This window comes from Eleginops maclovinus, chromosome 20 (assembly GCF_036324505.1).
Source record: "Eleginops maclovinus isolate JMC-PN-2008 ecotype Puerto Natales chromosome 20, JC_Emac_rtc_rv5, whole genome shotgun sequence".
Lineage (NCBI taxonomy): Eukaryota > Metazoa > Chordata > Actinopteri > Perciformes > Eleginopidae > Eleginops > Eleginops maclovinus.
The window spans coordinates 9,606,738-9,634,728 of record NC_086368.1 but is presented as its reverse complement, the minus strand read 5'-3'; the positions used below and the strand labels follow the sequence as shown (position 1 = coordinate 9,634,728).

General features: G+C 37.9%; 1 protein-coding gene across 2 annotated transcripts in view; it reads right to left on the bottom strand.

Annotated features, from left to right (window-relative positions):
* LOC134883558 (metabotropic glutamate receptor 4-like) overlaps positions 1-27,991 on the bottom strand; it is a 167,242-nt gene that overhangs the window by 18,797 nt on the left and 120,454 nt on the right. For both annotated transcript variants that reach the window (XM_063911974.1, XM_063911975.1), the window contains exons 4-8: positions 21,028-21,163; positions 20,676-20,830; positions 20,083-20,223; positions 10,418-10,618; positions 818-954 (exon numbers count right to left, since the gene is read on the bottom strand). In XM_063911974.1, coding sequence (XP_063768044.1) covers positions 818-954; positions 10,418-10,618; positions 20,083-20,223; positions 20,676-20,830; positions 21,028-21,163 — 770 coding nt within the window. The remainder of the gene's footprint in view (positions 1-817; positions 955-10,417; positions 10,619-20,082; positions 20,224-20,675; positions 20,831-21,027; positions 21,164-27,991) is intronic.

Genomic DNA, 27,991 nt, shown 5'->3' with positions numbered 1-27,991 from the left:
TTAGCCACGATCAGAGCAATACAATATGAATTCTGTTTCAGGATTAATACTCCCCTTGTGGATTTTCCCCTTGTACAAGCCCACTTGTACATATAAATGACATACGTCATTTCAAACGCGTCCGCTCTCTTTGAAGTCATGTTATCATTTTTTTTTCAATTGTGACTGTTCATTCAAATCCGCTAAATGTTCCTCTAAATGTGCATTTAATTAAGAACTCAAAGAACACTAATTAAATACGGCTTTACAGCTGGCACGTTCCACAGTAGGTGCTCAGCACACACGCTGCTTTTCTTCTTCCACAGCACATTGTTGAAGGTGTAAGAAGGCAAAGCTCCTCTCAAACGGCTTCATGTATTCATTTGTACTCTTGCCTGCCCAAAGCTCCCTCTTCATTTTGTCAAAACATTTCTTGTTTGGTTCCTTCATTTAATTTACTGTTATAACACCGTTACTTTATCACAGCCCCCTGCCCACAGTATTGTTTTTTTTTGGAAGTCAGTGATAGCGTTTGGAAAGATGATATTAAATACGTCTGTCCTTAAGCTCTCATGGCTTTCTTTTCATCGCAGTCTGCCCTGTTAATCATTGAAAGCGCCCTCTGGATATTTACACCTTTGAAGATGGCACTAAGCGCCATCAAATGGTTCGGGAGGAGTTAGTGAGCAAACACGCAGCTGCAGAGCCGGAGAAAACAAGTTTGCAGAGATTGATTTTTCATTGCAAACAGTAATGCAAACATTGTGTGTAGGCCTTAATGCCGTCAAGCCCTTTGTGTTGCTTTGAGTGGGTATGGAACACAAAGATAAATGCTCACGTTGAGATGGAGTTGATCTGTCCAGTGGCCGATTATTTTGTATTCGCGTGTTTCGTTTCTGATCTGGTATTGGTAGATCTCATAGCGTCCGGGAGCGTCTCCGTTCTCGTTGAAGAGCACTGGGTTTCCAGCTATGCCTAAATGAGAGAAAAATGATCATCAGCAACATTTACAGCACATCATCGTGTTATTTCTTGTGTGGTGAGCATGAATATGTGAGGGCAGACTAATGTGTTGTCATTGATACTGCATTTATTATTCCACTACATTAGAAACTAAAATGATGGTTGTGAATCAGAAGCATGTTTTCCCTATCATTTGGCAGAGAACATCCTCTCAACAACTTATACCGTTCTATACACCAGAAATGATGTTCAATCAATTATTATGTTGAGATGTGTTGTGTTGAATTGCTGCAGAGCTTGTTTAATTTTCTGCCAGAGATTTCCGTTGTGGTCCTTTCACATACCAAAAATGAACGTTTGCTTTCACCCAGCCTGTTTTTCCTTTCACTGTTTCCTCTGATTTTATAAACAATTATCCGCTCAGAGCTCTGTAGGTGGGATACAGAATGGGGACATTATCTTCCTACATAAGTATCTCGCAACCTAGTTACATCCATGAAAAGTAGAGATACAATATTTCCCAAAAAACGGTGACAAGCGTGGAATGCGATTGACACAGTCTGGCAGGGTGTGTATCAGTGATTCATAAGCATTTTGTTTTTGGAGTGTCGTGAAAAGTGTTAACTGCTTCTAACAACCAAGCTTTTGTGGATATGACATCAGTTGCCCCTGATTGGATGAGGAAAACAAAAGATTACTCCTCTCAAATAGGTCTTCATTTGAAAATCAAGCATGCCTATAAGACCCATAAAGCTATTAGATATAATTATACAGTAGCAGCAGTGTTATGCTGCTAGTGTTGCTGCGTTATTCTTTTAAAACCACCAGTGAGGCATTCAGGGTCCATTTTCCTCTTTCAGTCACAGTGGTGTCCATATGAGCAATTACAGGCTCGAGCACATAACCCAAACCATTTGGTTATGTGCAATTGCTTCAAAGAGCTTCTAAAACCTAAGGAAATTGGAGGAAAAAAAGTTGAAAAAGGTGGAAAAGATTGGCACGATTACACTTTTTGATAGAAAGAGTGACAGCTTAGCAATAGTGTTGATGTGCTTAATATCTTTATGTAAACATAATGCCCCTCGGCTTTATAAAGTCACTGTAATCCTCTCATGATCACTAACTGCTTTGTGATGTGGGCGGCATTGTCACAGACGCGAGGCAGAAAGAAACGATAATCCAGCAGCGCTGACTCATCGAGATGTGGATTAGAGTGCCGCTTCCTCCAGCATTGAAACAAAGAGCAAAAAATTCTCATCAGCAGAAATCAATCAGCAGCAATTGGCCACGTTTAACTATTTTTTTTATCGGGATGCATTCTGTTGTGTGTGGCTTAATAATAAAACAGCTTTCATTAGTGCTTGAAGATATAGAGGTTTGTTAAAGTTGATTCGATAAGCATTTAGACAGGAAGTGCCCTCCTTCTCCCTCTGAGGAGAACCTTTTCACGCTTTACTATGATTATATGGATTCCTGGACTGTGAGAAATCTTTGGTGTGATTTTCTTGGTGACATCACTGCTTTTCTTGAAATGGAACATGTGCCAGTGATCCTAAAATTTAGATAATGACCCTTTTTTAAAAATTATTGTAATACCAGTTATTAATTTATTAGCCTGATAGGTCTCATTGAGATGAGGAATTTGTTTTTCCAAGAGAGTACTGGCCCAACTTAAAACACTCACAATCATACCTTATCGCAGTCATAACAAGATCAGCCAAAGCATTTACAGACATAGCGGCCTGCTTCAAAGTAATTTAGAGTCACTTTGAGTCCATTTAAAGAAACCAGCTCTCTGAGTTTCAGCTCATTTTGCAGCTGGTTCCAAGTCACAGGTGCAGCGTGACTGAACGCCCTCTTCCCCAGTTACGTACGGACCTTTGGGACAGTATACAAGCATATTCATTTTCTTACCATAATATGTACTAAAGATTTGGCCCATGTGTTATTATTTTTTAAACAATCTTTTTCTATAAGTGTTCACCTGTTACAGGTTGCTAAAAACTGTTTTTCAAAAACTACGCAGATCATAAAGAGCTCTTGCTTTTGTCGGATAGTAATGACAAAGTCAGAAAAACCAGGAGATTTCTGGGAACAGTATTGCTCTAAAAACACAACAATATGTGCTTATCCCCAAATATTACTACTTAAAACAGCAGCTTTGAACATTTTGCCACATGAGGTTGTTCTTTGTGTATGACAACAACATTACTTTTCAGTTCATCCTAACACAGCACAATGAGACTTTTATGTGAGAACAGCTGAATATTTGGAATACTTCTCTTATTGCAATTTTCAAATGTTGACATTAGTTATCATATGGTATTGTGTGCTACCATAGCTCTCCAGTGGTATCATAATAGTACAACAAAGGTAAAACACAAATCTGTCTTCTTTGTCTTCAGTAACAAATTGACACTTTGAGGCACTTTGGAGAAATACTTGCTGGGTGACTGCTGTTGTTCTACAGGCAGTGGTGTTGTCCTCTTCATTAAAAGAGAAGAGTGGTGCATTTTGGGTTAGTACGGTCAATGTTTGAGCTGCAGATGAGGAATTAGGCCTGTCATGTGGCACAAATTGCTTGTCTAAACAGTCCTCTCACTAGTCGGGGGCATAATGAGCTCCACAGAGGCTTCTGCTGCTGCATTGTGCTGTTCTCTAATGTGGCGAGGGAGCCGGGGGTCGCACATGCATGTGTGTACCTTGCTAGGTTTTTCCGCTCAAAGAAATGTTGGGGTTAATGAGGTGCTGGTGATTATATACAGTATTTAATGATTGTTGTTATACCCTCCTACCACCCCCTTCTCTCTCTTCCACCGCGCATACACACCTTAAGTATTAAAATAGGATAATTATTAATCCCACATGTGCTTGCCCTGCATGAATGCACAAAAGGGAGACCTTTGTGGATGACAGTAGAGCACGCTGCTCTCTGCACAGGTCATTAACTCTTAATGACCTGTACGCAGGCAGGTCACACAGAATTTAACACACATACACTTCACTCAGACAAGTGACTGTCTCTGTCACTGCTGTTTGCATGATCACTCAATTATAAACTACCGCTACCTAAAGGTTATTTTAATTGGGCTTTAAATGTAGGCATATTTATTACGTGGCAGATTCTGTTAGGTTTTGTATTTATAGTTTCCCAGTTTTATTTTGAAATGTTTCTTGTTTTGTCACTTCCTGTCTTTAGTTTCCCTCCTGTCTGATTGTCTGGTCCTGCTCACCTGTTGACTCTGTGTTAAACCTCCCCTTTCCCAGCTGTTTCTTGTCTTGTGATTACCCTCCTCTGTATTTAGTCTGGTCTTGTTGTGTTCTTTGTCGCGTCGTCGTTTGCATGTTCCCTGAACCCTTTTGGATCTACCTTGTCAGCCCCCCCTTTTCCACTGGTTTGTCTGCGTTTTATTTTGATGCTTTCCCTTGTTGTACTTTTCCTGTATTTTGTTATCAGCTTTGTTTTATAAATAAAGGGAGCCCTTTGTTATACGTTTGTAGCCCTGCCTCCTCTATTGGTTCTGCGCTTGGGTCCTTTCCCCAATCCTGACAGATTCAGCCTTAGGCATGGTCCTTTGCACAATTTGCTGCACTTAGTTTCTCTTTCGTTTTCATTTTTACTAATAATCTCAACTCTATTTCTAATTTGTAAACCAGTATGAGTCATTTAAATATTATTCTTGTATCATCATATATATCAAATTGCAGAGAGAAGAGGAGATGCACCAAGTACCCCAGGAATAACCACACAGGTGAAATATAATTTCAAAACTAAATAGGGTGTTCAAAAAAATGTATTCAGATATATGAAACTTAATGAAAAATATATTGCATGATTTAATATGTCCTGCATGTAAGCGTTGAATTGAGTAACTGTTTGCTCAAGTTAACACATACTGAAGGTGTTTTAAAGTCAAAGCCCTCCCACGCTCCATCACAAGACGGGATTTTATGTAAAACATCAGGGCAGGAAGTGTTGAGTTTCATTGAAGGTAACTTAATTAGAACGTAAAGTGGATGAAAACAGTATTTCCGTTACAGAAGATAAACTAAACAAGTTCAACATGGTGAGGAGTGGCATGAAAGTACAGATAATCCTGCATGAATCAAAACAATTAGGAGAACATAAACCTTATTTACATTTTTAAAAAGATGTATTTAAATCATTTGCTTTTTGGGTGGCATTGTAACACAATATACAACTAAAGAGGGGTCATGAATTCAGCAAACTGAATAACCGAATATATCTTACATTATCAGATGGCCATATTAAATCAACTAAGGGAGACATTTTTTTGCCTGTTTGTTAAAAGATTGTGTTATTATTTCCATAGATACATTTGTTTTGCTTTAATTGCAAGACTATTCTTTTTGACCCAAATAACTATTCATATCATACATTGCACTGTAACTTTTATAATTGTACTTTATACCTGTTCTATTTTAGCTTATTTTATTTGTTTGCTGTTTTTAAATGTATTTAAAAGCACTATATCTCAATGCTTTTAATTGTTTAAGTGTTTTCAGTAGCACTTTAAGTTGCCTTGCCATGCTTGCCTTAAACAATGGGAACAGGGCCACAAAATGGAGAAAGAAAACAAACAAAAAACACTTAAAAAACTGAGGAAATACTTGTCTCTTAAACAAGTGAGCTCATGGTTCTGCTGTTTAGTTGAACAATGGCTTTAAAGTACCTTTATATATTTCTTGTAGTGTGTGTGTACAACTGGTTTTCAGTTACCACACTATGACAAATGGGCTGTTTATTTAGAGCTGTCCATTCTTGTCATAGTGAGATGCAGATATTCCTACATTTCTGTGAATAACAGCTCTGTGTGTCAGGCAAAACTGACATTTTGCATTATGCAAAAAAGATGTCTACTGGAGGCATCTTTTGAGCTGCACAACAATGAAGACTTTACACATGCCTGAGAAGAGAGAGATAGGTGTGCAGCGATGGGAAAACCTTCAGATCTCGTCTCTATTCCACAGTCATAACAGCCGTCCCTGGTGAGAGCGACTGCAGAGAGGACCCTGCTTTTTAGTCAGAGGTAGAGCAAAAGCACTTTTCCCTGACGTGACAGTGAGAGACATGAAACACTGATGAGAAGCTTCATTCAATTATAGCCTATTGAAGTCTGAACATCTCTTTGACACATGGAATGCAGAGGTGGAAACTACAAAGAAAGATGCTCCAAAGAGAGTCAAACGGTGCCTAAAGATGGACCTGGGTTGTTTGAATCTTCTCAAAATTGTGTTGCATTCAGATGCTGTAGATGTTTTTGCTTGGGTCAATTCAGCTAATTTAGTAGTCAGCCTTCAGTCAGTCAGTCAGCCTGAGTTCGAATGAAGCCCTTTTTTCAGTTTTATTACGATGCATTCACCAGCTGAGCCAAGTTTTAAATAGTTTGTTCAACTCAATAAAAAGGAGATCGAAAAAGTGCAGGAAAACGTTGAATCTCAAAAAGTAACAAAAGCTCTCAGATACATTTAGTGCAGTAAAAAGTCAAATATTAGTATTAAGTTGCTGAAAGGGAAATGTTGTAACCACCTTGAATTTGTACTGTTTCTCTAAAACACGCAGTTACTCCAAGTGAAAATATCCCACTCCAGCAAACATTCCAGTCCCATTGCCTCTCCCACATTGACTATCATTCTGTGTCCCTTGTTGAGACCCTGACAGCCTGAGGAGATGTCGTAGAAAAATGTATTTTCATGTGCCAGGTATGGCCAATATGAATGCCTTAGGTTTTTAAGAGGCCAATGACCTTTATCAGCTGAGTTTGATTACATATGAAATGTAAGACACAGAACATTTGCTATGGATACGGTCTTACTGGACTCCTCAGGGCTGTGCTTCTCGGTGGAGGAAGAATTATTTTCTAGCCGATGTCCACTAAAACTGCTGACAATAAACAGAAATGTGTAACAATAGATTTTTGCTGGCTCAGCTGGAAGAATGATTCATCACAAACACAACGAAAAATGACCTAGTTTAACATCACTTTCTTTCGATTGCTATTTGTCCATAAGGAAAAACAGATGACTATGCTGTGTGTTTTCTGGTACGTAATGTATTAATATCACAACACGGAGATCAATATAAAAAACGTTTGAGAATATAACATACAATCAGACAAGTCGGGTCTCCGCAGTGAGGTTGTTTTATGTATCTGGACAAGTTCAATATACTGCTGTGTGCTGATGCAATTAGATAGAGTATAGTGTAACCTTAAGGCAACCCCTCTGGTCAGATGGTGTTGAAACATTAATACATTTTGCCTGCTCAGAACAAAATTCAGCTCAAAAGGATCTACTGCACTGGAAATGTGTGTCTAAGCTGAGCGGAAAAAAACCTTGTCGAAGCACCACTCTATCGCCATTGTGCAAAGAATCAAATTTTAACATGTTTGTTTCTGATGTGCAATTCCAATTTGCAAGCCTAAAAAGACAAGGCCAATTTCACTTTATATTAACTTGGTGCTCTTGTTCTCTCTATTTGGAATATTTTATCCATCATGCCCATATTCTATGCTAACTGAGTGTCCTCCTTTTTTCTTTATTCTTATACAAGATATTTTATTTGTTTGTCCAAAACACCAAACAGTTCCTACAACAATAAATGTAAAAGGTGACATGTTTTTACAGAGAAAGTTGTTAAAACTACTTTAACTCTTAGATTGTGCCAGGCTCATTTGTGCGAAATAAAATTATGTCAGGCCAGAATTAACATTGCAAATGTTGTGTGCAACTGGTAAACTAGCACAAGCATTTTGTCGAAAATGACATTCACCTCAGTTATCCAGACAGAGATAGAGAAGATGTTTTGTCTGGGAAAGAGAGAAGCTGTTTTACAACAGAGAGAATCATTAAGCCCAACATGCTGCCTGTTGTGAACAGCGGTCCATCAGCTGTTTTCCTCCCACATGCTATCGGATTGTGAGCCGCTCAGCTGGTGAAGTTGGAGGTGAGGTCCGTACTAAAGCTTGGTGTTGTGAAGGGGGATTGTTTACATGTTCTACTTGATTAACTTGATGGCTTTCATTGATCACGGACTGAGCAAGTGTTGGGTATTTTGTTGGAGAGATCTTGTTGGAACACGGAGGACATTTGTACTTTTACCATATACTGTATACACACTATTTACATTCTAAATAAATAAAACTGTATAGATACTCTCTCACTATAGTACCAAATCCAGCAGCATGGTTGCTAAAGTAAGAACCTGTAAAATGAAAGTAGTGTGTGAATACCAAATTTGAAGTACTGAAATAAAGAGATTATATATAGGGCTGTATATCTTTATAAATCTCTTAGACTTTCTGTCATGATGCATATACACGGCTGTCAAATAACTACTTTTAATTTGAATATCACTGGCTGAATCATTCACTGACTTGACTTTTTGTTTTACTTCCTTTGTTCAGTCTGACATTGTGTCCATGTTAGATCATGGAAATAAAACAATACATATTGTGCACATTTTCAGGTATTTTGTGCTTTTACTGTGACATGTTTACACACTTTAATATTCAAAAGGGTCTTTATTTATCTCATACTGCCTGTGCTGCAGCTCCTCTTTTCACCCCGCTGTCTGAAACCAGAGCCCAGTCTGCTCTGATTGGTTAGCTGGCTGGCTCTGTTTTGATTGGCCAACCGCTTAGAGCTGTGTCGGAAATGTCCTGTGCCTTAGCATAACATTTACATTGTGTTGGATTGTGTTATGAAAGTAAGTGAAGGAAACCAGTGGAGGGGGTTTCAGGCAGCAGAGGAGTGTGTGTGAGAGTACATCTGAGAGGGAACTTTGGGATTTAAGCCTTTGCAGACCATTTATATGCACTTAACATAACACACTGGAGGAAAAGGAAACCCCCTTCAACACATTATAAACATATGTTGATATAGAGGCATGTTCAATCCAACTATTTTTTTATCTCTTACATTTTTCCAGTATACTCAGGGAATGAAACACAAAGAAAGAACAGCAGTGCACACAAGAAAAGGTAGTGAGATGAGCATATGTACAGTAGAAAAAAAATCATTGATAGAATGGCTTGTGGTTTTCTTCGGCAGCAGTGGTGCAGTCAGGGAGACATAGTGGTGTGTTTTACGGTGGCATCCTCTCTTTCATTCTTAAAATGAACCTGATCTTCTGTGACTCGAATGCCTTTAAATCACCCATTCGATTTTTTGAAAGCATTATTTATTTTTACTTCTCAGATATGAATTAAATATTGAATTGACATTTTGCCAATGCAAAAAGTATGACAAATTAGCTTGAAGAGCAGGAGTTCAAATGAATAATTTATCCGTACAAACACTGCATACTGAAGTCTCTGAGAAGGAATTTTAATTGTCTTTAATTGCTTTGCTTTAAACAGGCAGTGTCTATAAAATGAAACTGTGGATCACTGCGCTTTGTGTGAAAGCAATCAATTATTAGTCATAAATGTGAACTTTACTGATAGCTTGGTATCATGTACAGCCCCTGGGAGGAAATGGAAAATATGTTACAAGAGAACAAAGAAGCTAAGGTTTCGGCTAGTGGCGAATGAGATTTTGATGACATATATATGGACAAAATCATTTTTGCAATCCTTCTTTTTTTAAGACCCTTAAGGTAATTTACAACACATGAAATGCATTGGATTTACAACCTTCCAATGTTGCCAGCTGAACAATAATTAGTCCAGGAAAGATTCCAATGGTTTAGGGCAGTTCCATTTTCAATTCCTTAAAGGGCTCGAGGGTTTTCGCAGACATTTAAAGCCATTTATGCATTTCTGCAGACTATGGCTGATAGAATTGAACAAATTCATAATTTGGTGGCATTAAACACGGGTCACAAGGAGAAACCCAGGGGTATTAAAAGAAAGGTAAACAAAGAGGAGGGAGGTAAGCCAGGTATATTAAATGTACATGAAAACATTAACATAAAGGAACATAAAACATATGCAATCAAAGAATTGTAAGCCCGGCTTTATTACCTTTTTATTATTTAAAATATATTTTCATCTTGCTCAATAATGCTGCGACAAAACAAGTATATTGATTATTTAAAAATTAATTATTGCATTTTTATAGCGCTTTTGCAGTTGTTACAACCCCTCAAAGTGCTTTTACAGATACAAATAAACATTCACACATACCCATTCAGAGGCAGAAGCTGCTATACTGTACAAGGTGCCACTTGCGTTGGCCATCGCAACCAATTTGGGTTTAGGAGGAACACATCAGTATGTGGATTGCAGGGTCTGGGAATTGAACAACTGAACTAATGTTGGGTAACATCGCTGTAACTTCATATTTCACTACAAAGTGCTGTCCCACTCCAGTTTTTACCATTTTAAGAGCTTACAGCCTCTCGTACACAGGAGTTTATCAGGGGACATTGGGTAATGGGCCTTAAAGTGGATGTTAAGATTTGGTCTGTTGAAACACATGCATTCCAGTATGAATAAGTTACAAGACTGACCTGCAAAGTTGAGACGGCGGATGTGCTTGAGCAGATGAGTGCCATTGATCGGATCCATTTTAGCGCAGAGGCCCACCTTTCCCGGGCAGAGCTCCTGGTGCATGTTGTGCAGGGCATGAGCCATTGCATAGACTGCATCAATTACAAACTGAACCTTTCCCTCCTGCTCATAATTGGAGTCCTTTCCTATCCGCTCCTGATCTGTAAAAAGTAGACAAATCACATACATTATTACATTGTGTGATTTACTGTTGTGTGGTCACTCACTGATTACTGGTGATTTGGCTCACTGGTAACCATGTCAGGTGCGAGGTTGAATCGGACATTTGTTATAATGTCGTTTCAACTTTCCTGAGGGACACTGAAAAGGATTTTCAACAAGTGTATTTGAAATAATCAGCGACATCATGCAATCAGGAAAATGTGTTCACTTCAGGACTCAAGTGGTTTCAATGAACGGGTCGAGCTTAAAGAATGATCTACTTGTGATTTTGACCCTTATCCCCGTGTGAAGTGGACTGATGATGAAGCAGCATATTTTGTGATTGTCCCGGACAACTAATATCCATAATGGTACAAAAGAAATGATTTTTTCAAGAGATCCATCTTGAAACTCAATTATAGAATATCTTGAGGGTACTACTTGTGTTTGCCAACAGTCACTAAAAACTATCTTTTCAACACTTTTACCCTAGTGAACACCGCTTGTGAATCATTTCAGGTCGCCTTGAACAATTCCGAGCACTTGCAATGAGTTGAACCTTTTAAATGGAGGGTGTGGCATCAGTCCAAAAGCCATAGAAGACAATGCATTGCTCCTCTGTGAGTCTTATTCCATCCACACTGAATGGGCCTTGCCTCTTGCAATTAGCTAGAAGGTAAATATCTGGATCGCTGCAGAGAAGCGAATCAATTCCAATATCTGGAGTGCAAGGTTTTTCTCCTCCGGGGAAATCTCATCAGTTGAAAACAAAAGCTCTTTCTCGTCTCACCGGCAGGAACACATGGATTTCCCTCTGAGTGATTCTGTACACATTAGGTCCTGGACCTACATGTCTATTCCAATAACTGTTACCTAGGTATATGCCCCATGCCCTTTTCCATTATCAACTTTTTCAAATGTTTATATATGTCCCATTGTGATCGAATACTGACCCGCTTGACTGATTGTCCGACTGAGAATTAAGAGAGGCAGAAAATGGAGACATCCATTCAGTGGACAGGGATAATCCGCTCCCAGGCTCAATGTAATGACTTGGGATAGAGGTTTATTAATCCTGGCTCAGGTTGTTCTATAGGTTTTTGTGGTCATTAATTGCTATGAGGAGGTGAGGTCTGAGAAGAAGATACAACACGCCAATCCCAACTTCTTCTTTCTCCTCATGAGCCTCAAATTGAAAAGCCGACTCAATGTAACTTTGCTGTATGTGCAGAAGAGATTAATAATAGCAGGTGTGTTCATTTGAGATAAACAGTAGCCTAATTACCAGGGATGAGCTAATGATAGAGCTGCATGTACCTATAAACATGCCAAATGGATTCCTTAATTGAGCTTTGCCAGGTAATAAGCGCACAGAGGGAAATCTGCTGCTGAAATGTCCTTAATAATTGCTATTCTACAAGATAGTCAATGAATGTTAACCTACATATTTACAAAAAAATGTAAGAAAAAGACAAACAATGACAATGAAAGTCTCATCAGCTATTTGATTGATTAATATAATATTTGGTTCAGATATCCAAGGACTCCAGTTGAGAAACAAAATTGCGATCAAAATCGTAATAAATTTGGTTTGGCGTTATAATACATCTTAAAAAGTCTATGTTTTTTTATGTATTGATAAGATAGAGAGCTTTTTGAACACCTTACAACAATATAGGGCAAAGTCATTTGGCACACCGAGTATAAAACAAAACACGTACTTATCCAATTTTGTTCAAAAGTGTATGTTTTTCTATCAGTGAATACTGTGAAACATTTTACAATTTAAAATGCATGTGTCCTTTATCAGGACTCACAGACGCAATCTAATAAATAAGGAGGCTTTTACAATAATTTTTGGATTTGATTTACCTTGCCTTAATAATTTTTAACCTTTTAAGCACCTAACATTTTCAGAATTTGAAATAATAAAAGTAATAACAATCACCCATTTACCTTTTATATTAGGTCAACTAGTTCAAGCGTGTTTAGTATACATTAAAAAGTACAATGCAATGAAATGCTTCTGTCCAAGCTCTCTCCTCCCTATGTAAAACTATATAAGAATACATGAGGGAAAACAACAACAAATTAATCACTGTTAGTCATGTAAAGTGCTCATGCGTTTTTGCGTAATCGAACAAGCAATATGTACACGTGCTGCAGTCATACTCTATCTACTGGCACTATTTTGGTCTGCCTCATGTAGCCAAAACAGTAAAGATCCTGGTCTAAATTAATGTTCACCTTGTCCCAGGTTGTTGATAATAACCATAATTACCTTTATTCATAATCTTACCTGTGGTGCAGAGTTAAGTGATTTAATATTGATTAGGATGTGCTGTATTTGTATGAAGTGAGGGTTTATGTGAAAATACAGCCACATTTTCTGACTGAGTAAAAAAAAGCGTTAGATTTTCTATTCACTCTCAGTGTACATTCCAATGTAACATATATGGATTCTAACATATTCATGTAGATAACGGTGACACATAACCAAAGTTTGTGTGACAGAACAGTCATTTTTCATGCAACAACTGTCGTCTTAAGGTTCAAGCAATTTTCAATGGCCACTTCAATTTGAAAGAGTGCTAGCCCGCAAATCAGCAAAGGTCTCCTTCTGTTAACCATCTCTCATTTACTTCATCTTCAGCTCCGCACTGCACACCAGAGGCGTTTCAATGCACCGATTATCTCATGAGCATTTGAAATGCATGAATTATTGTTGGAGGTTACGGCTCAGTAATTAAGGGCCACAGGGCCTTGATTGGACAGAGATTGTCACAGTTTGGCCGACATGCTTATGCCATGGGGAATCCTGCAAGCCAGAGTGGGAGTGAGAGTGAGAGTGATATTTCTCTAGCAGGCTTGGCAGGCCACCCACACTAACTTTGCATTGTCCTTTCTTCATAAGACCATTTCCCTATTCCCTCCATCTCTCCCCCTCGCTCCCTCCTCATTGGCATTTTGGCTCTATCACACACATTTTCCAGGCCAATGTTTTGCTTTTAGAGAAATCCATTCAGATTAAGCAAAGCAGAAAGTGTGGATCTCTTCTTCTCTGAGATGTCACACAAGACATTTTGTGACAGTGTGTGTGGGCTGAGACCTTTGACCGTTTTTTCATCTTGTGAATGGCCACAGGCCACTCAGTTTCTCCTGCCAAAACAGTTGGGCTGCCTCTTAATTTAATCTGACACTTGTGCAATGTGTGTGGGGCTTCTACTTTTTATTGTTCATCTTAAAGTTTGACTTTATATGTTATGAATTTATGTGTTTGATGTATTTTTTTAGGGCAGGAGCGAGAAAATGTTTTCATGATTGATTAGTCTGTGAGATGTTTTCTGCTAAATGGGTATTATTGAGACAATGCAATATATTTTTGAGTAATAAGTTCTGTCCCTTAGGTTTCCTAAAGGCAAAGATGATGTCCTAAAATCCAGCTAAAACACAAGTCTATTTGTGAAGACTTAAAACAGATAAAATAATATGTTTTATGTTTGAATTGTAAATCACAGCTCTAATTATTCAGTAAGTTAACTCAAATTTAAGTCGCCAACTATTGATGTTTATTAGCTGTAAAGATGAAACTAGCCAGCAAATGTAACAAGTCATAATCAACATAGATTCTTTGAGCTGGCCAATCTTCAAAATAAAAATTGTTCTGGCTTTTGGTACATTTCTCAGATTAAAATTGAATCCCTCAAAACTACTTTTTAAATCTACCCACCACTACACAAAGGACGCTAGGAAGTGTTTTGGATGACAAAGCAATGCACATGCCTGGTTTATCTGCATTGCTGTGTTTCCTGCTGCTCCCCCATCATTAATATGCAGGAGAAATAAGCAGCCTGTGAGACAGGTCTCTGCTCTACCTTACCGCTGCTATCTCCATCAATCTATATCAGTATTATACCTCCTTCATTCACATATAAAAGACAAGTCTCCTCTTTTTTCCCAGTCATTCCTGCTCTCCTTATCCTTTGATCACGTTGAGTACTCTAACCCTCTCAGGACACTGATAATTCTGCAGCATGCCCCATGTAGTTCTCTCACAGCTGCTCAGAGACCCTGCAAAGCTCTCCACCGGTGGAGAGGCACCACATGAGTGTCACACTTTAACCTCAAATAAATGCTGCAAGACTCTTAATCCACATGAAGTAGAGCTGATAGTGATGTTTTAACACTTAAACGTTAGTAATGACAAAGGCACAGAAGAGCTACCGAATGCATTATAAGGTGTCCACAGCAATCACTCCGGCAAGAGTGAAGGTTTTTATTATGGTACGAGGCATGAAATGAACCCGAGGGTGTATAGAAAGTAAATCATGTGAAATACACATTTACAGAGTACAGTTAATTAGTCAAGTATATTATCATTTAAGGATCATTTGCTTTTACATTAACTTTCACTGGGTTTTTGATGTCTTACAGCATTAGAGATCACTCACAGTCAATTATTTGGTTGACTGCTCAAGATTTTTGTGAAGTTGCTTTCATTAACTTTTTTTAACATCTTGGCAGAACTTACATTTTTTCAATTTTCCTTCTTATGAATTAAGTGTTATGAGCTCGTAATGTTTGAAGGCTTCTTGTCTTGTTTAAAAATCTAAAGATAGTATAAAAATCAAGTGAACAGATTTACAGCTTCATGCTGCTCGTATCGTTAAGATTAGTCTGGGGATATTTTATCCTTTTCTTATTGGTTTTTATGATTAATAAAAATACCAACCAAGTGTTGTTGTATCGTCTTATTTTGTCAACAAATCAACAAAAAAAACTAATTAAAGTTGTTGGAAAAAAAGACCACCCATATCGAATTGATCTCACTTAAGTTACTGTCTGTGTGTTTCAATAGGTTACATGTCCATCCACTATAGGCATTAAAGAACTGTTTGCAGTATAACAAAAACCTCCCCTTTTTAACCTATGCTGGGATGTTCTTCAGAAAACTTCCCTTTAAAAACTAAAATGTGATTTTATGTATAGTCACTGTTCCCATAAATGAATATAGATGCTTGGAAATGTTCCAGTAACCTTACGTACGTATATGACTCCAGGGATAGATGCATGAAACTCTCTTGGGACCAACAGCTTATGTATGCACAACAACAGAAAAACACTCTTTGTGCCAAATTGAAACCTCTGTTGCGTACCCACACTGCTCCATATGTTACACCCAAGTTATTGTTAACACATTTCGAGTGTTATTCATGGAGCTAATCAGACCGCATGCTCCTGAACCGTCACTGGAGCTCGCCAAGGAGCTCATCTGTGTTCTCGCCAGCACTCCCGCTGGCAGGTAACCAGAGGTCACTCCTTCCAATCTCCAGACTAATTCATCTATCAGCGTTATCTTCTCCACCTGAGTGTTTTACTACATATAACCCTCTGTGTTCTCTCGTGTGCGGGCTGCGGAGACAATGCCAGCCATTGGTTTTGCAGCCCACGTCTCGAGTAAAAGTGTTAGTTTCGCTCTAGTGAATTTACAATTGTAAATTTGTATTGCTTTTGTTTTTTACTATTAGACAAGCCCTTCCTTGGACATCATCATTGACAACATAACAGCAAATATGAGCCTGATCACTCCTACAATTACACATAAATGGACCTAAACAACCCGTTTGAAACCAGATACACATTAAAATCACTATAGCAACGTTTCCCAGTTTCCAATATTTCTGCCTAGTCTGTTCACATTTATGTTTAAAGTGTTCTATATTCAACATCTTTGTGAACAGATCTCCGCCCACACATGCAGTGAATAATATCACACAATACTTGTCATATGTTGAGGATGAGGGTATAAAGATAAAGATGAAGATGGAGTGAGGGGTGTAGGGCTTTAGAGGATTCAGGAGAGGTGGAGGGATTTCTGAAGAACAATTCCTCCTTAACATGAGGATGTCTGTAATCCAGGGCTCAGCCTCTTAAGACAGGGCTGTTATGGCACGACTCGAAAGGTTATCAGTTTCAGAAAGTGTCGGGCAGTTGGGCTGGCGAATCTAGTTTCAACCAACCCGATAACCTATGGTGAGTGATCTCCCGTCACACATGAATTCCGTTATGACTTTCTCACAGCAGCCACATGGACATTGGTCAGTGATCGAATATGAATTACACATACGGAAGTGACCCATATCTGATTTGAAAGAAATTAGTCAATGTATCTGTGAGAGAGGAAACAAATCTGTTTTGGGGCCATATTTGGTTTAATTTAGTGCAGCCTTTATTATATCTGGCACCAATGTCCAAGTAGCCTTGGCGTTTTTATGCACAGCAGGAAAGTCACTGATAATGTTATCCTTGGCATATTCAATGTTATTATATGAAGCAAGGTCAATAAAAAGTGATTTGTTTTCCAGAAGCTTGATTTATAAACCTTTTAGAGTCAGATAAGAATGTCAGATTTTATAGAAATTCTGCAAATTTACTACCTGACAAATCAATGTTTTTTATCAGAATGCTATTATATAGATAACAGGCTTTCATTATCAGGGGTATTAAATGCATGGTATGATACGGAAACATCTCTGAGAGTAAACACATTACTGTCAGCCCCTACATCTTATCACTCAATCATAATGAACAAACATTAGTGGTGTATACAGCACTGTACGACAATGACTACTCAGCTGCTACACCTAGAGTGTAACACACTATGAAAAGAACTGCAATTTCCTGCATGATGGCCTAATGGTTTGTTAAAACTGTTTTCAGAGGTGTTGATTCAACTGTACTGTCATTTTGAAAGATGTACATTAGATAATGTTGAATTGTATGGTGTGAAACTGACAGATGTTTTCGTCATATATTAAACCCAGTTTAATTAATGATATAAAAGACTATAAAATCAGGTAATTTGTATTTATGATTTGATATATCTGATATTTCTTCCCATTTCCACATTACATGATTGCACTTGTATAAAGAGGAGTTACTGCACACATTCATGAATGCTGTGCTTTAAAGTGCTGAAAAAATGATAAGCCTTGTTTTGCCCAGATTCCCCCCTTTGATGTCTTCTTTTGGTCTGAGAAATCGTCTGAAAATGCATGTGTGGACTTACTGTTGCATACTGTTAGGACACGTTGTTGTTTATTAGAACTATTATCTTTGTGAAAAGTAGCGTATGCAGATTGTGCACACACACATTCGGCTGCAGGCAGAGCTCAGCGGTCTGCACTGTCACTTCACAGCAACAAGGTTGTTTCTTTGATTCCCTGGAGTGAGGGGGGGGTTTACGCCTAAGGAAGCATATACTCGGACAAGAAACTCAAAAGTATAACTACGATAGTGGACAATTTTTCTAACTGTTTCTTGTTAAATGATGTGAATCTCTGTGTTGTATGTTGCACAGGCCATCATTAAGTTATGTGACACTGTAATACTGTAATTTGTTATCTTTATTTGTTGCACATTACTCCATACTCGCTGTAAACTAAACTATCTTAAAATGAATACACAACAAAGCAATAGCTTTCATTTCAAGTGTGTGTGTGTGTGTGTGTGTGTGTGTGTGTGTGTGTGTGTGTGTGTGTGTGTGTGTGTGTGTGTGTGTGTGTGTGTGTGTGTGTGTGTGTGTGTGTGTGTGTGCATAATGTAGGTGCATAACATTCACTTCAAGGCAAAATCCTGTCATATTTAAAAAATAAATATAATCTGAAATTGAATATTTGTTTGCAAATGCGAAAAGTAGTATGAGCTCAGTCCTCAGCTGGCCTTACTTCAGGAGAGCAATCATTATAGACTGCAGATAAAAGGCCTTAAAATAAGTCAATTATAACAATGATTAGTGTCATCAGAGTCCAATTACAAAGCTTAAAGTTCTGCTGTCCTGGGTAAAGGCTGTGTGAGGTGAAGAGCCTTTAGACCCTGAATAAGCTATTGAGGTCTCCGCTGTTGTATTTCTATATTATCAAGAGGACTTGAGTGTTGTATGTTATTCTTAGCTTACAGTTAAATTACGTTACATTTAACTGACACTTTTATCCAAAGCAACTTAAAATAAGTGCATAATGTATACATAAAGAAACAATCTCGAAAGCAAAAATCCTGCAGGTACATTTCCTATCCATAAACCCAACCAGATTAAGTGCTTGCATTAGTTTCACTTAAAGCCAAACCTTTCTAAGTGCTATGTACAGAAGAGAGATTTCATTTCTTTTGGCCAAGGTGCAGTCGAAACGGGTGATTTCTAGGGAGCAACAGAAGATGTGTAGATTTTCTGCTGACCTTATATTCCACCATTTTGGGGCCAGGATTAAAAATAGGGTTGTTTTTGTTAAAGGGTACCTAGGTCCCACTGGCAGTGAGGTAACATCTAGCTGACTGGCCAATGCATTTCTTAAAAGAAAATGTGCATATTTAGAACGAGAAAAAATACCCATTCAATCAGAGGGTAACCCCACTTTGCTTAACAACCGTGTGGACCTTTTTGATCACATGTTGTCACATGTCCTAACTATAATTGTTTTCATAGCTATAGCTGGTTTGTTAGTAATATACAGAAATGTAATGTTTTAAATTGCTGTGTGTGAAGCTAATATGCAAACAAGGTAAATGTTCGCAAACACCACTAAAGGAAATTTGAACACCAGCTTGCCTGCTAACTTTAAGTTAGATCCCTGTAAAAATGTACTATTGCATACCTTTTAAGTTCAATTTATTTTTGTGATTGACTGGTTGTTTTAACTTGCTCTGACTATAAATACTGTATAGATTTGTGGCCAGGAACAAATGCTGGCTCTGCTAAATATTATTATCAGGAATATCTTGAATGCCCCCCTAATTATCTGAGAATAATTATGCATCCATGTATATATTCATGCCACTCAGATAAGAAGCATGTGTCTTAAATTATGTCTGACATTAAATTACCTTTGTTTTCATGTTTATTCGATTGTGTTTATTAGGGTCAAGCATCTTTTTATATAAACGATTATGAGTGCGACAGAGGGTAACTGAGGGTTACTCTGGATATTCCTGAAAAGTAATTCAAAACTAAGACTAAACTATTAAGATTAAGCATCAGTGAGGAATCCCAAAGATGCTGCAATTTTTTCTCTCATCTTTGAAATATATATGTTGTACTACCTAATTGGTGTTTAAATCTTAATCAAATGCGCAGTGTTTTTCCTCCTCCAGACAGATTGTGCTCTCAGCAGCTGGCGCCGAGCTTGAAGCTTTAACCATGCAGCCCAGCTGAGCCATCCACTTGTCATAACCATGTGGGTAAACACACTGGACTCAGCACAAAATATAGTGCAGCCCCGAAATGAGCTGTGAGATTAACTGTGAGTTTGAATATTAAATGTATGGTTGCTCCATTTTTTTTTATAGGCAGGTGATGCTGTCAGAAAACACTGTGAGCCAAATGTGTCACCCGCCTCAAGACATCAGAGGAAGGATTTTCAAGGTGGTTAAAAAGTTTGAGCAAACACACATCAGGAGAGTGTCTTACTTGTGCACTTTTTCAGGCCGGACCCTTTCTTCACGGCGTGACGGCTGAGCTTGCAGCTGAAGTTGTTCTCCCAGAACTCGGCAAACCAGATATTCCTTCTGTTGTTTTCCAGCGTTCGGCTGATGAAGTAACGATCAAACCCTAGACAGATCAATAGGTTCATTGTCATTGACACAGTGAGTGTCAGTGTAAACAACAGTGTTGCTGCATTCTGTGAGCCCAAACCCTCATGTGCTATACCGTGTAATTCATTGATCATTGCTCATGTTTAATCTGTTTGACAGAATCTCGTTTGACCTTTGATGATCAAATAATTAAAGGTAAAGCTTTACAAAGCACCTTTTATTCTGCAAATAGCTACAGTCCTGCATCACATGAAAGGAATACAATGAACAAACTTACTTAAATTAAATGTATGATGTCATCAGATGTCACATACCTGTACTAAGTTAGTTAAAAGCAATAATATAAAGTTGAATCTACTATTTATATACAGTTATGTGAAATCTGTTGACATTAAAGCTAACACTTAAAACGCATATGGTTTTACTACACAGGGACATCTTATATATGCACAATACTCTTCCCTGTACCTTTGATGGACTGCCGCTTGGGCAGGATGGTGACCGCTCCCTCCGCCATCTCCTCCTGTTGCACCACCGGAGAGATCTTAGAGCCCCAGCTGTCTGAACCCACCCAGATAAAATGACCTGTCTGGTTGGCCTTTTTAGCCGCTTGGAGTAGCCGCCTGCAAAGGTGAAGAGACAGATGTTGCTATGGATAAGGTCAGCATCCCGACCAGCTCTGCTTTGATTTTGTTTTGCAATTCATTACACAGTGGTTAAGTAGAGCTGGAAGGAATTGGATGTTTTCCGACATGTTTCTCTGCCTGCTGCAGTCAACAGCCGTGTTCTAATCTTCAAAGGAGTTATTACCAGGCCTTACCTGATATCGTCTTCGTTTGCAAAAAGTATGACGACTCTTGCATTCGGGTTTTCTCGGAGACGCCGGATGACCTTGTCAAACTCCCCCTGCTTGGGCTCCCGGGGAATCTTGACAGACTGGGAGATGCACACACCCCCTGAAAACAGAAGAAGTTTACAAATGTCAATGTGATAATCAGGAGAAACTGAAGAACAATGCCTTTAGCAAATTAATCAAAGAAACCAACACAACAAGTTCATTCAACTTTATAAATAACAACTCTTTTTAAACAGAATAAAAAGGTTATTAGGTACATATAAACAATCATGGGTGAGGAAATCAATCTGATTGCTTTGTGTTTTCAGATCACCAACGTATGGCAGTGATTATGTTGGTGCTCGACTATTTTTAGAATGCATTCAAAGAGTACATTCCTGTACATGTTTAGGTTTAGCTGAGACTTTTATTCTGAAAGGTACTCATTTACCTTTAGGTGTTACATTTCTTGCTTTCCCATTGTTCACAGCACACATAGCACCAGAAAATGTGCCTTATATTTCTTTTTAATTTCCATATTAAATAGGGACACTATTTTCGTTATGCAATTTGCATTTGGTGAAAAAAGTGTGACGTAAACGTATTGTTTCTTTTCTCCTTTTTTGATCTAATGTTCGTGTTTTGGCACAAACCTGTTATCGTGAGCGGACGTTTGTGTAGGCGTGTTTGTGCCGTGGCTGATGTGAATCTTGGAATGCTAGAGCTTACTCTTAATGACTTTTTTTGACAGTATTGCACAGACACAGAAAGATGTATGCAAGAGAGATGATTTGGATGCTTTCAGTCTGAATCCCTGCTTAGACCCTCTTCAAACTCCAAACATGAACATTGAATCCTTGTAAGAGCAGACTCACATTCACACATTCAGTTTGGATTCAGCCAAGATGCCTTTGTACATATTGTACAGTGTAGATCCTATACATATTGTACCTCTCACTATTGTCAATGGAGACCAGTTAGAATAAGCAAAGCATAACTCTGTAAACAACTCTTTTGCCAAAGTGAGTCTGTGTTTATTTACAGAGGAACGATTAGCCTGACAAGTTGTTCTTCAAAAAGCAATCAGAGGAAACAACGATATAATTGAACAATTAAATACAAATAATTAAAGGTACACCTCCCTCTCCATCAGCCAAGTCATGTTAACAACCGTATGCATGCAGATAACAAACTAACCAGCAACAAGGTTCTAACATTGTTTTTGTATGTGCTTGTAAAGTAGATTACTGTCTTGTGGGAAACAACTTTGATGGTCTTGACTCCTGTCATTCTGCAGTCTTCCACCCTGATGCCCAGCTCAATGAAGGGGCAGCCCAATCCCGTTTAAGCTGTCCAAAAAACTTTTGACGTCTATGACTTTCTTGTTCTTCAAAAGCTGTCATCAAACCTCATTAAGTTTGAGAAGGTCGGACAGAATTTTTGACCCTGTCCTCACACATGCAAGGATTTTAAATGTTGTCAGCGAAAACAGAAAAGGCAAAACATCTGCAATGAGAGCTGTGTGAGGAACAGTAGATAGTAAGAGTTTGTAACTCATGCCCATATCAATTTCTCCAAATGTATCATCTGACACTGTAAATGTGAAAAAAATGTCAGCATAGATTAGTATATATATATATAGTATAGTATATCAACATCCCTCAACGCAAAATCCAAAAACAAATCCTTTTAATGTGAAACCCCCCCACCCATCTGCATCTTTTTAGTTTGTTATATACAGATGTATCCACTCATTTTGAGCGTCCCCACCTATATGGGTCCTATATGGCTTCATCTAAAACACAAGAAATTAGCTTAAAAAGCTTTTAATATCAGCTGTGAAGGCATGTTGTTTTTATAGTTTGGTCATTTTCATTCCCCCACTCGATGAGTTCTACAGTTTCAATACTTTTACAATCGCACAGCCTCAAATTAAACTATAAATGTACAGACCTACTGAATAAGTTCTGATCTCACATTGAGAAGAGCAACACTTTCTAACAGTTTCAACCGCTGTTAAACTGCTATGCAAATAATTCGCTACAAGGTTTAATGCCCAAATGTACTGAAGGACTCAGAAGGACAAATTAGGATTTAAAGAGGCCCTATTATGCTTTTGGGGGTTTTCTATTTCCTGTACTGTGTTATGTTTTTTCGCATGTAAATGGTCTGCAAAGGCTAAAATCCCAAAGGTCACTCCAAAGTCGACTTACAACAACCCTAGATAGTGGCCATGTTTCTGTGGAAATCTTTTTCTAGACAGTTTTGTTGGAGGATCCCACCTGCAAAGCTCATATTGATCTATTGTTCCTCCAACTAAGGGAAACAGCCGTCAATGACACAACAACAAGAAATCAGTTGAAGGGAAAGAGGTGAAACTAGGTCAGAAGATTTGTAGTTCTCTGTAATTAAAACATTGGCTCATCGTGCATTGTGTGTGTGATCCTAGACTTGATGTTTGCTACCCCTAAAAAATACAATTTCAACTGTCATCATCATTAGTTCATGCTAGAAGCAGGGAGTGTTTACTTTGACTGCTGTTAGGAGCATTTAATCAATTCAGCCATTTGTGTGTGATGACCCACCTGTCCGTTTGACTCGAATAGACTTTATTATTCGTCATGTTAGATAAGAGAGAAGCATGCAAATTAAGCTGTCACTTCGCGGTTTGTCACATGCCGAGGTAGGGCGACTGTCATGAAGTTATCTTAATAATGTGTTCACTAAAATGAATAGAAACTAATAGTGACAGATAGCTGCTGCAGCTTCAGGACATCCGCAGTCGTGAAATCTGTCTTTGCCACGATGGCTCCTTTTCTCTGCTTTTCATTTATATTTAGATGCCTTCCAGATAACAACACTGAATGCATCCGTCTTCCAGGACAGGTTTGGCGTTTTCAGAGAAGACGCTGAATAATTTTGTATGTACATTAAGTCAGTATTTGGTTGCAGTTCTTGTTTTCCTTGTTTTTTATACAGAGTTCTGCTGATACAGATGCCTACTCAGTGTGGGACCATGCAGCCGGTGAGCAGTTCATCACCTGCTTTGATTTCTTTATTAGTGGACTCCATCCCTCTGCTAGATAAATTCCGGGATCTGCAGGTTTTCATTTTTTTACCAAGACAAACAAACCGAGCCAAGAAAAATAACGTCTGCCATGGAAATTAATAAACTGAAAATCAAAATACTAAAATAATGCTTATATCGATACAACTAACAAAAACTGCAGGGATTTCATCACCTTCTCTGCGGCTGCTCTCAGCGCCACCATCTTTACCGTCTTTCAGATCTTTGTTTCAGTTTTACAACACATAGCTTTGCTATTTGGTTCAGTTTCATTGCTCTCATCAGCTTTGTTTCCAGCTGCTATGGACAGATGTTGGCTGTACAAAAATGCTCAGACACCCCCCTGTGCACTACCTGTTCAGCACCATAAGAGGGACTGAAAAAGTGAGTGTCAAGATGGTGAACACAGTGGAGCAATTAGCAGCTAACAGATAGCTAGATAATGTTTTTATTAAGATGTGGTATAGACCAAACTACAGCTATGAGAGAGTCAATATCGGACATAAGACTCAAAACAAATCTGCTCCATGTGTAAATAGACAACTGTGTGCTTACAAGTTCATCTCATCAATTGTATATGTTGTAAGCGGCCAAGAACATTGTTTAATGCTGCTTTAAGTTTTAGCACATACATAAAGCACTTCTCTTGGCTACAGTACGTCATGTTTATGTGTTAAAATAAAGAAGACTAATGAGCCACACACTGCACATATGACACATTCCCTCACAGGCAATAAAACCCATATATAGGGATGCATCCATGTATGAACATATAACAAGTTACATTTTTATCTTGTATGTAATGTACAGTATGGCATCAAGTCCTTGTAAATCCGGGATTACATTTTACGGATTCTGAACTCCTCATGAGCCGACAAAGGCTTTCTATTTAAACAGGAATTTTGGTGTCACTTCTTTCATCCTGCCAGTATTTTCACACCAGCAAGAGCCCTTTTTTCCATTTCATGGCTTTCATGTAATAACTCAAGGTACAACATAGTGTAATTTCCAGCTTAAATCAGGACAGCAGTGATCTCGCTAACCTTGAAGCAGTCTTGCACAAAAAAACTGCTTTTTAACTCCCCTGAAAAACCTCAGTGTTCCTGTTCTGTGTTGTAATTTGAATGCATTATGTAAAAAGCTCTTAGTCAGGGAGTAAAGTTATTCACACAAAAAAAATAAGAACACACAGATGTCCTTATGCTGAATGCTCATAGCGCCTAATCACCAATAATGATAGGTTATTACCGCATTAATTAGGAATTTGATCAATTGTAGATCGCATATGAACAGCTGTAACGTTTCATGACATTTAATATGACACGTGTGAACTTCACACCAGAATAAGGTTTTATCTAGGCTTTACCTCAAATAAAAAGTGACTAAAGTTCATGGAAGGTTTTTAGTACTGAACTGACACCGTATTCAACAAGGGAAAAACTGGATTCAGGGAAACTGATTGATGCCAGAAATAACTTTGTCTGTGAAGGTTTTCCCGCATTCACAATGCAAAGATGAATCTTCAGGGTTTTCTGTTGGCTTGCTTTCAGTTACGAGCTTGTTTTTTTTATGTGGATATGTGAGGAGATTTGAAATCACCTCATCTTTCAAATTATTCCCTTCTCTTGCCAAGTGTATACTGTGGTACCTTTAACTGCAGTAACATGCCAAAATAAGAAATACCTGTCTAACAATGTCATTTGTTTTTTCAAAATACATTTCCGAGACATATTTTCAATTGCCAGTCCTTTTGGCTGTGGCTGGTTGTAGACTTTAGTCTGTTATGCTGTGTCCATGTTCAATTAAACCAACGCAATACAACAGTATTAAGTCTGAAAACACAATTTGTTGTTTCCCTGCTCGACTGCGTTTCTTAATTATACATCTTTCCCCAGTTATTTCTTCACCACACATGTCTTTTTGTGTGTTTAGCCACTCAAGTAAATAATTAACCAGTTGGAACGCACCATCTTGAATTCTCTAGATGCCTCTGACTTTATGAGGCTGCTTTATTTTGGTGTGCAACAACAGTGTGGAAGAGTTGTTTGATTTTTGTTTTCAGCTGGAAGTTGAGAGCACATAAACTGTAAAATACCGGTCGTGCACCAATTCACTTAATAGGATTTTTATAGAAATAATACTTGGCAAATACCGTACAGTGGCTCTTGGTTGAGTAGCATTTAGGCTTTACAGCAGAAGACACAAATATAAAGATACATATCAGGAGAAAGGATAGTGATGGTTAAAAGAATGTGCTATACAATAATGCACTTTTTTCCTATCTGTAGTCTCAACGATTCAGTAATATTTATCATACACACCATTGACCCATCTTTATTTAGCTGCCCGGCAGATGTTTCCGTGACATTGTCCGTTTCAGAGTGCAACAACTACTTTGAAAAACACTACAAAGGAAAAATGTAAGAGAAAAAAAAATATATATATTAGATTTAGTCACTTGACCTCTGCAAGGGAGTTTGTGTGTCCAGTCTTGCTTGTTTTTTTGCAGGCTTTTTCCCAAACTTACCAACAGATTTAAATGATGGTGGAGTTCCGGAACAAGTGTTTACTTTTTGTTCCAAATCTAGATCCACAGATTCTTATTGTTTATTGTATTAACATCTCCACAACTTCCTCATTTAATTAATCTTACACAGCCTTTTTTTTTAACCACAAACCAAAACAATATAAACACTTGTAGTAATTACTGTTTTTATATTCATCAATTTATTTAGAAGAAGAAAGATCAAAGCTTTTCTTCTGGTAAAAAAAAGTTGAAAAGCCTTTATTAGCTGTGCTACAGATCCAGGTAGTGTTTCTTTTTACCTTTCCCAAAGAGCACGTCTATTTCACTTTTTTAAATTAAAATTATTCCTTGAGTGTTCATTTGATGAAGGCTTTTTGACATAGTATCAGGCATAGTAGATGTTTTGTCTCTCAATAAAAGGTTTCTCTGCCTATTGCTTTAGTGGAATTAGCTCGCAAATAAACTTACAAACCAGTTTCTACAGAGCTCCTGAAATGAATTTTACGCACAAAGTCATGCACTGAAACCTCTCCATGTAGTTATAACTTTAGATAAATAGCCTACCATTTATCAAATCCACCAATGGAAAAGAGCTGTCTGATAAATAGTGAAGCATCAGTGCAAACATCTGGTGCTTGATTTTCTTCGTAAATGCTTTCTCTGAATCTAATAGAACATTTTTTATTTTATTTATTTAAGTCTTTGTTTCTTTGATATATATATGTGATATATTTGCTGAATACTTGTTGCATTACTGTCTCATTTTAAACAGAATATATTGTGTCCTGTGGGTTTTATGAATTTATGTGATAAAAAATGTAACGTTTGATTGATAAAGCAGGTAATATATATATAATAAATAATACATCAGTATTACAAGTTTGAAGTGCCAAATTGCCATTTAGTGTTTTTAAATGTTTAGTTTCAAACTGTTTCAGTTTGTGATCCACATTAAAATGTCAAATAACAAAAAAAACTGAAAATGTCTCATTTTGTTTTGTTCTTTTAGTTTTATCCTACTTTGAACTTGTCAGTTACAGCCCTTTCTCTCGGCTCAGACTTTCAAACATCAAACAAATAAATACTTTTGACATTGTATTTGAAATGTTCTGTGTACTGTGCTGCATTATTAAACAAAATAAATAATCAAAAAGTTTGAGGTATTAGAAATCTGGCTCCAAACTCTTTTTGTGATCCAAAATGACAACATTTGTTTAACACTTTGGATCCAGACATGGTGGAGTCAAACACGGTCATCATTAAAAATGTGACCTTTGGTTAGCATCGCCCCCATCAAGCTAATCACTTTAATGTTTTTGAACATCAGAACACACTGCCCGATTTAATCATCCCTC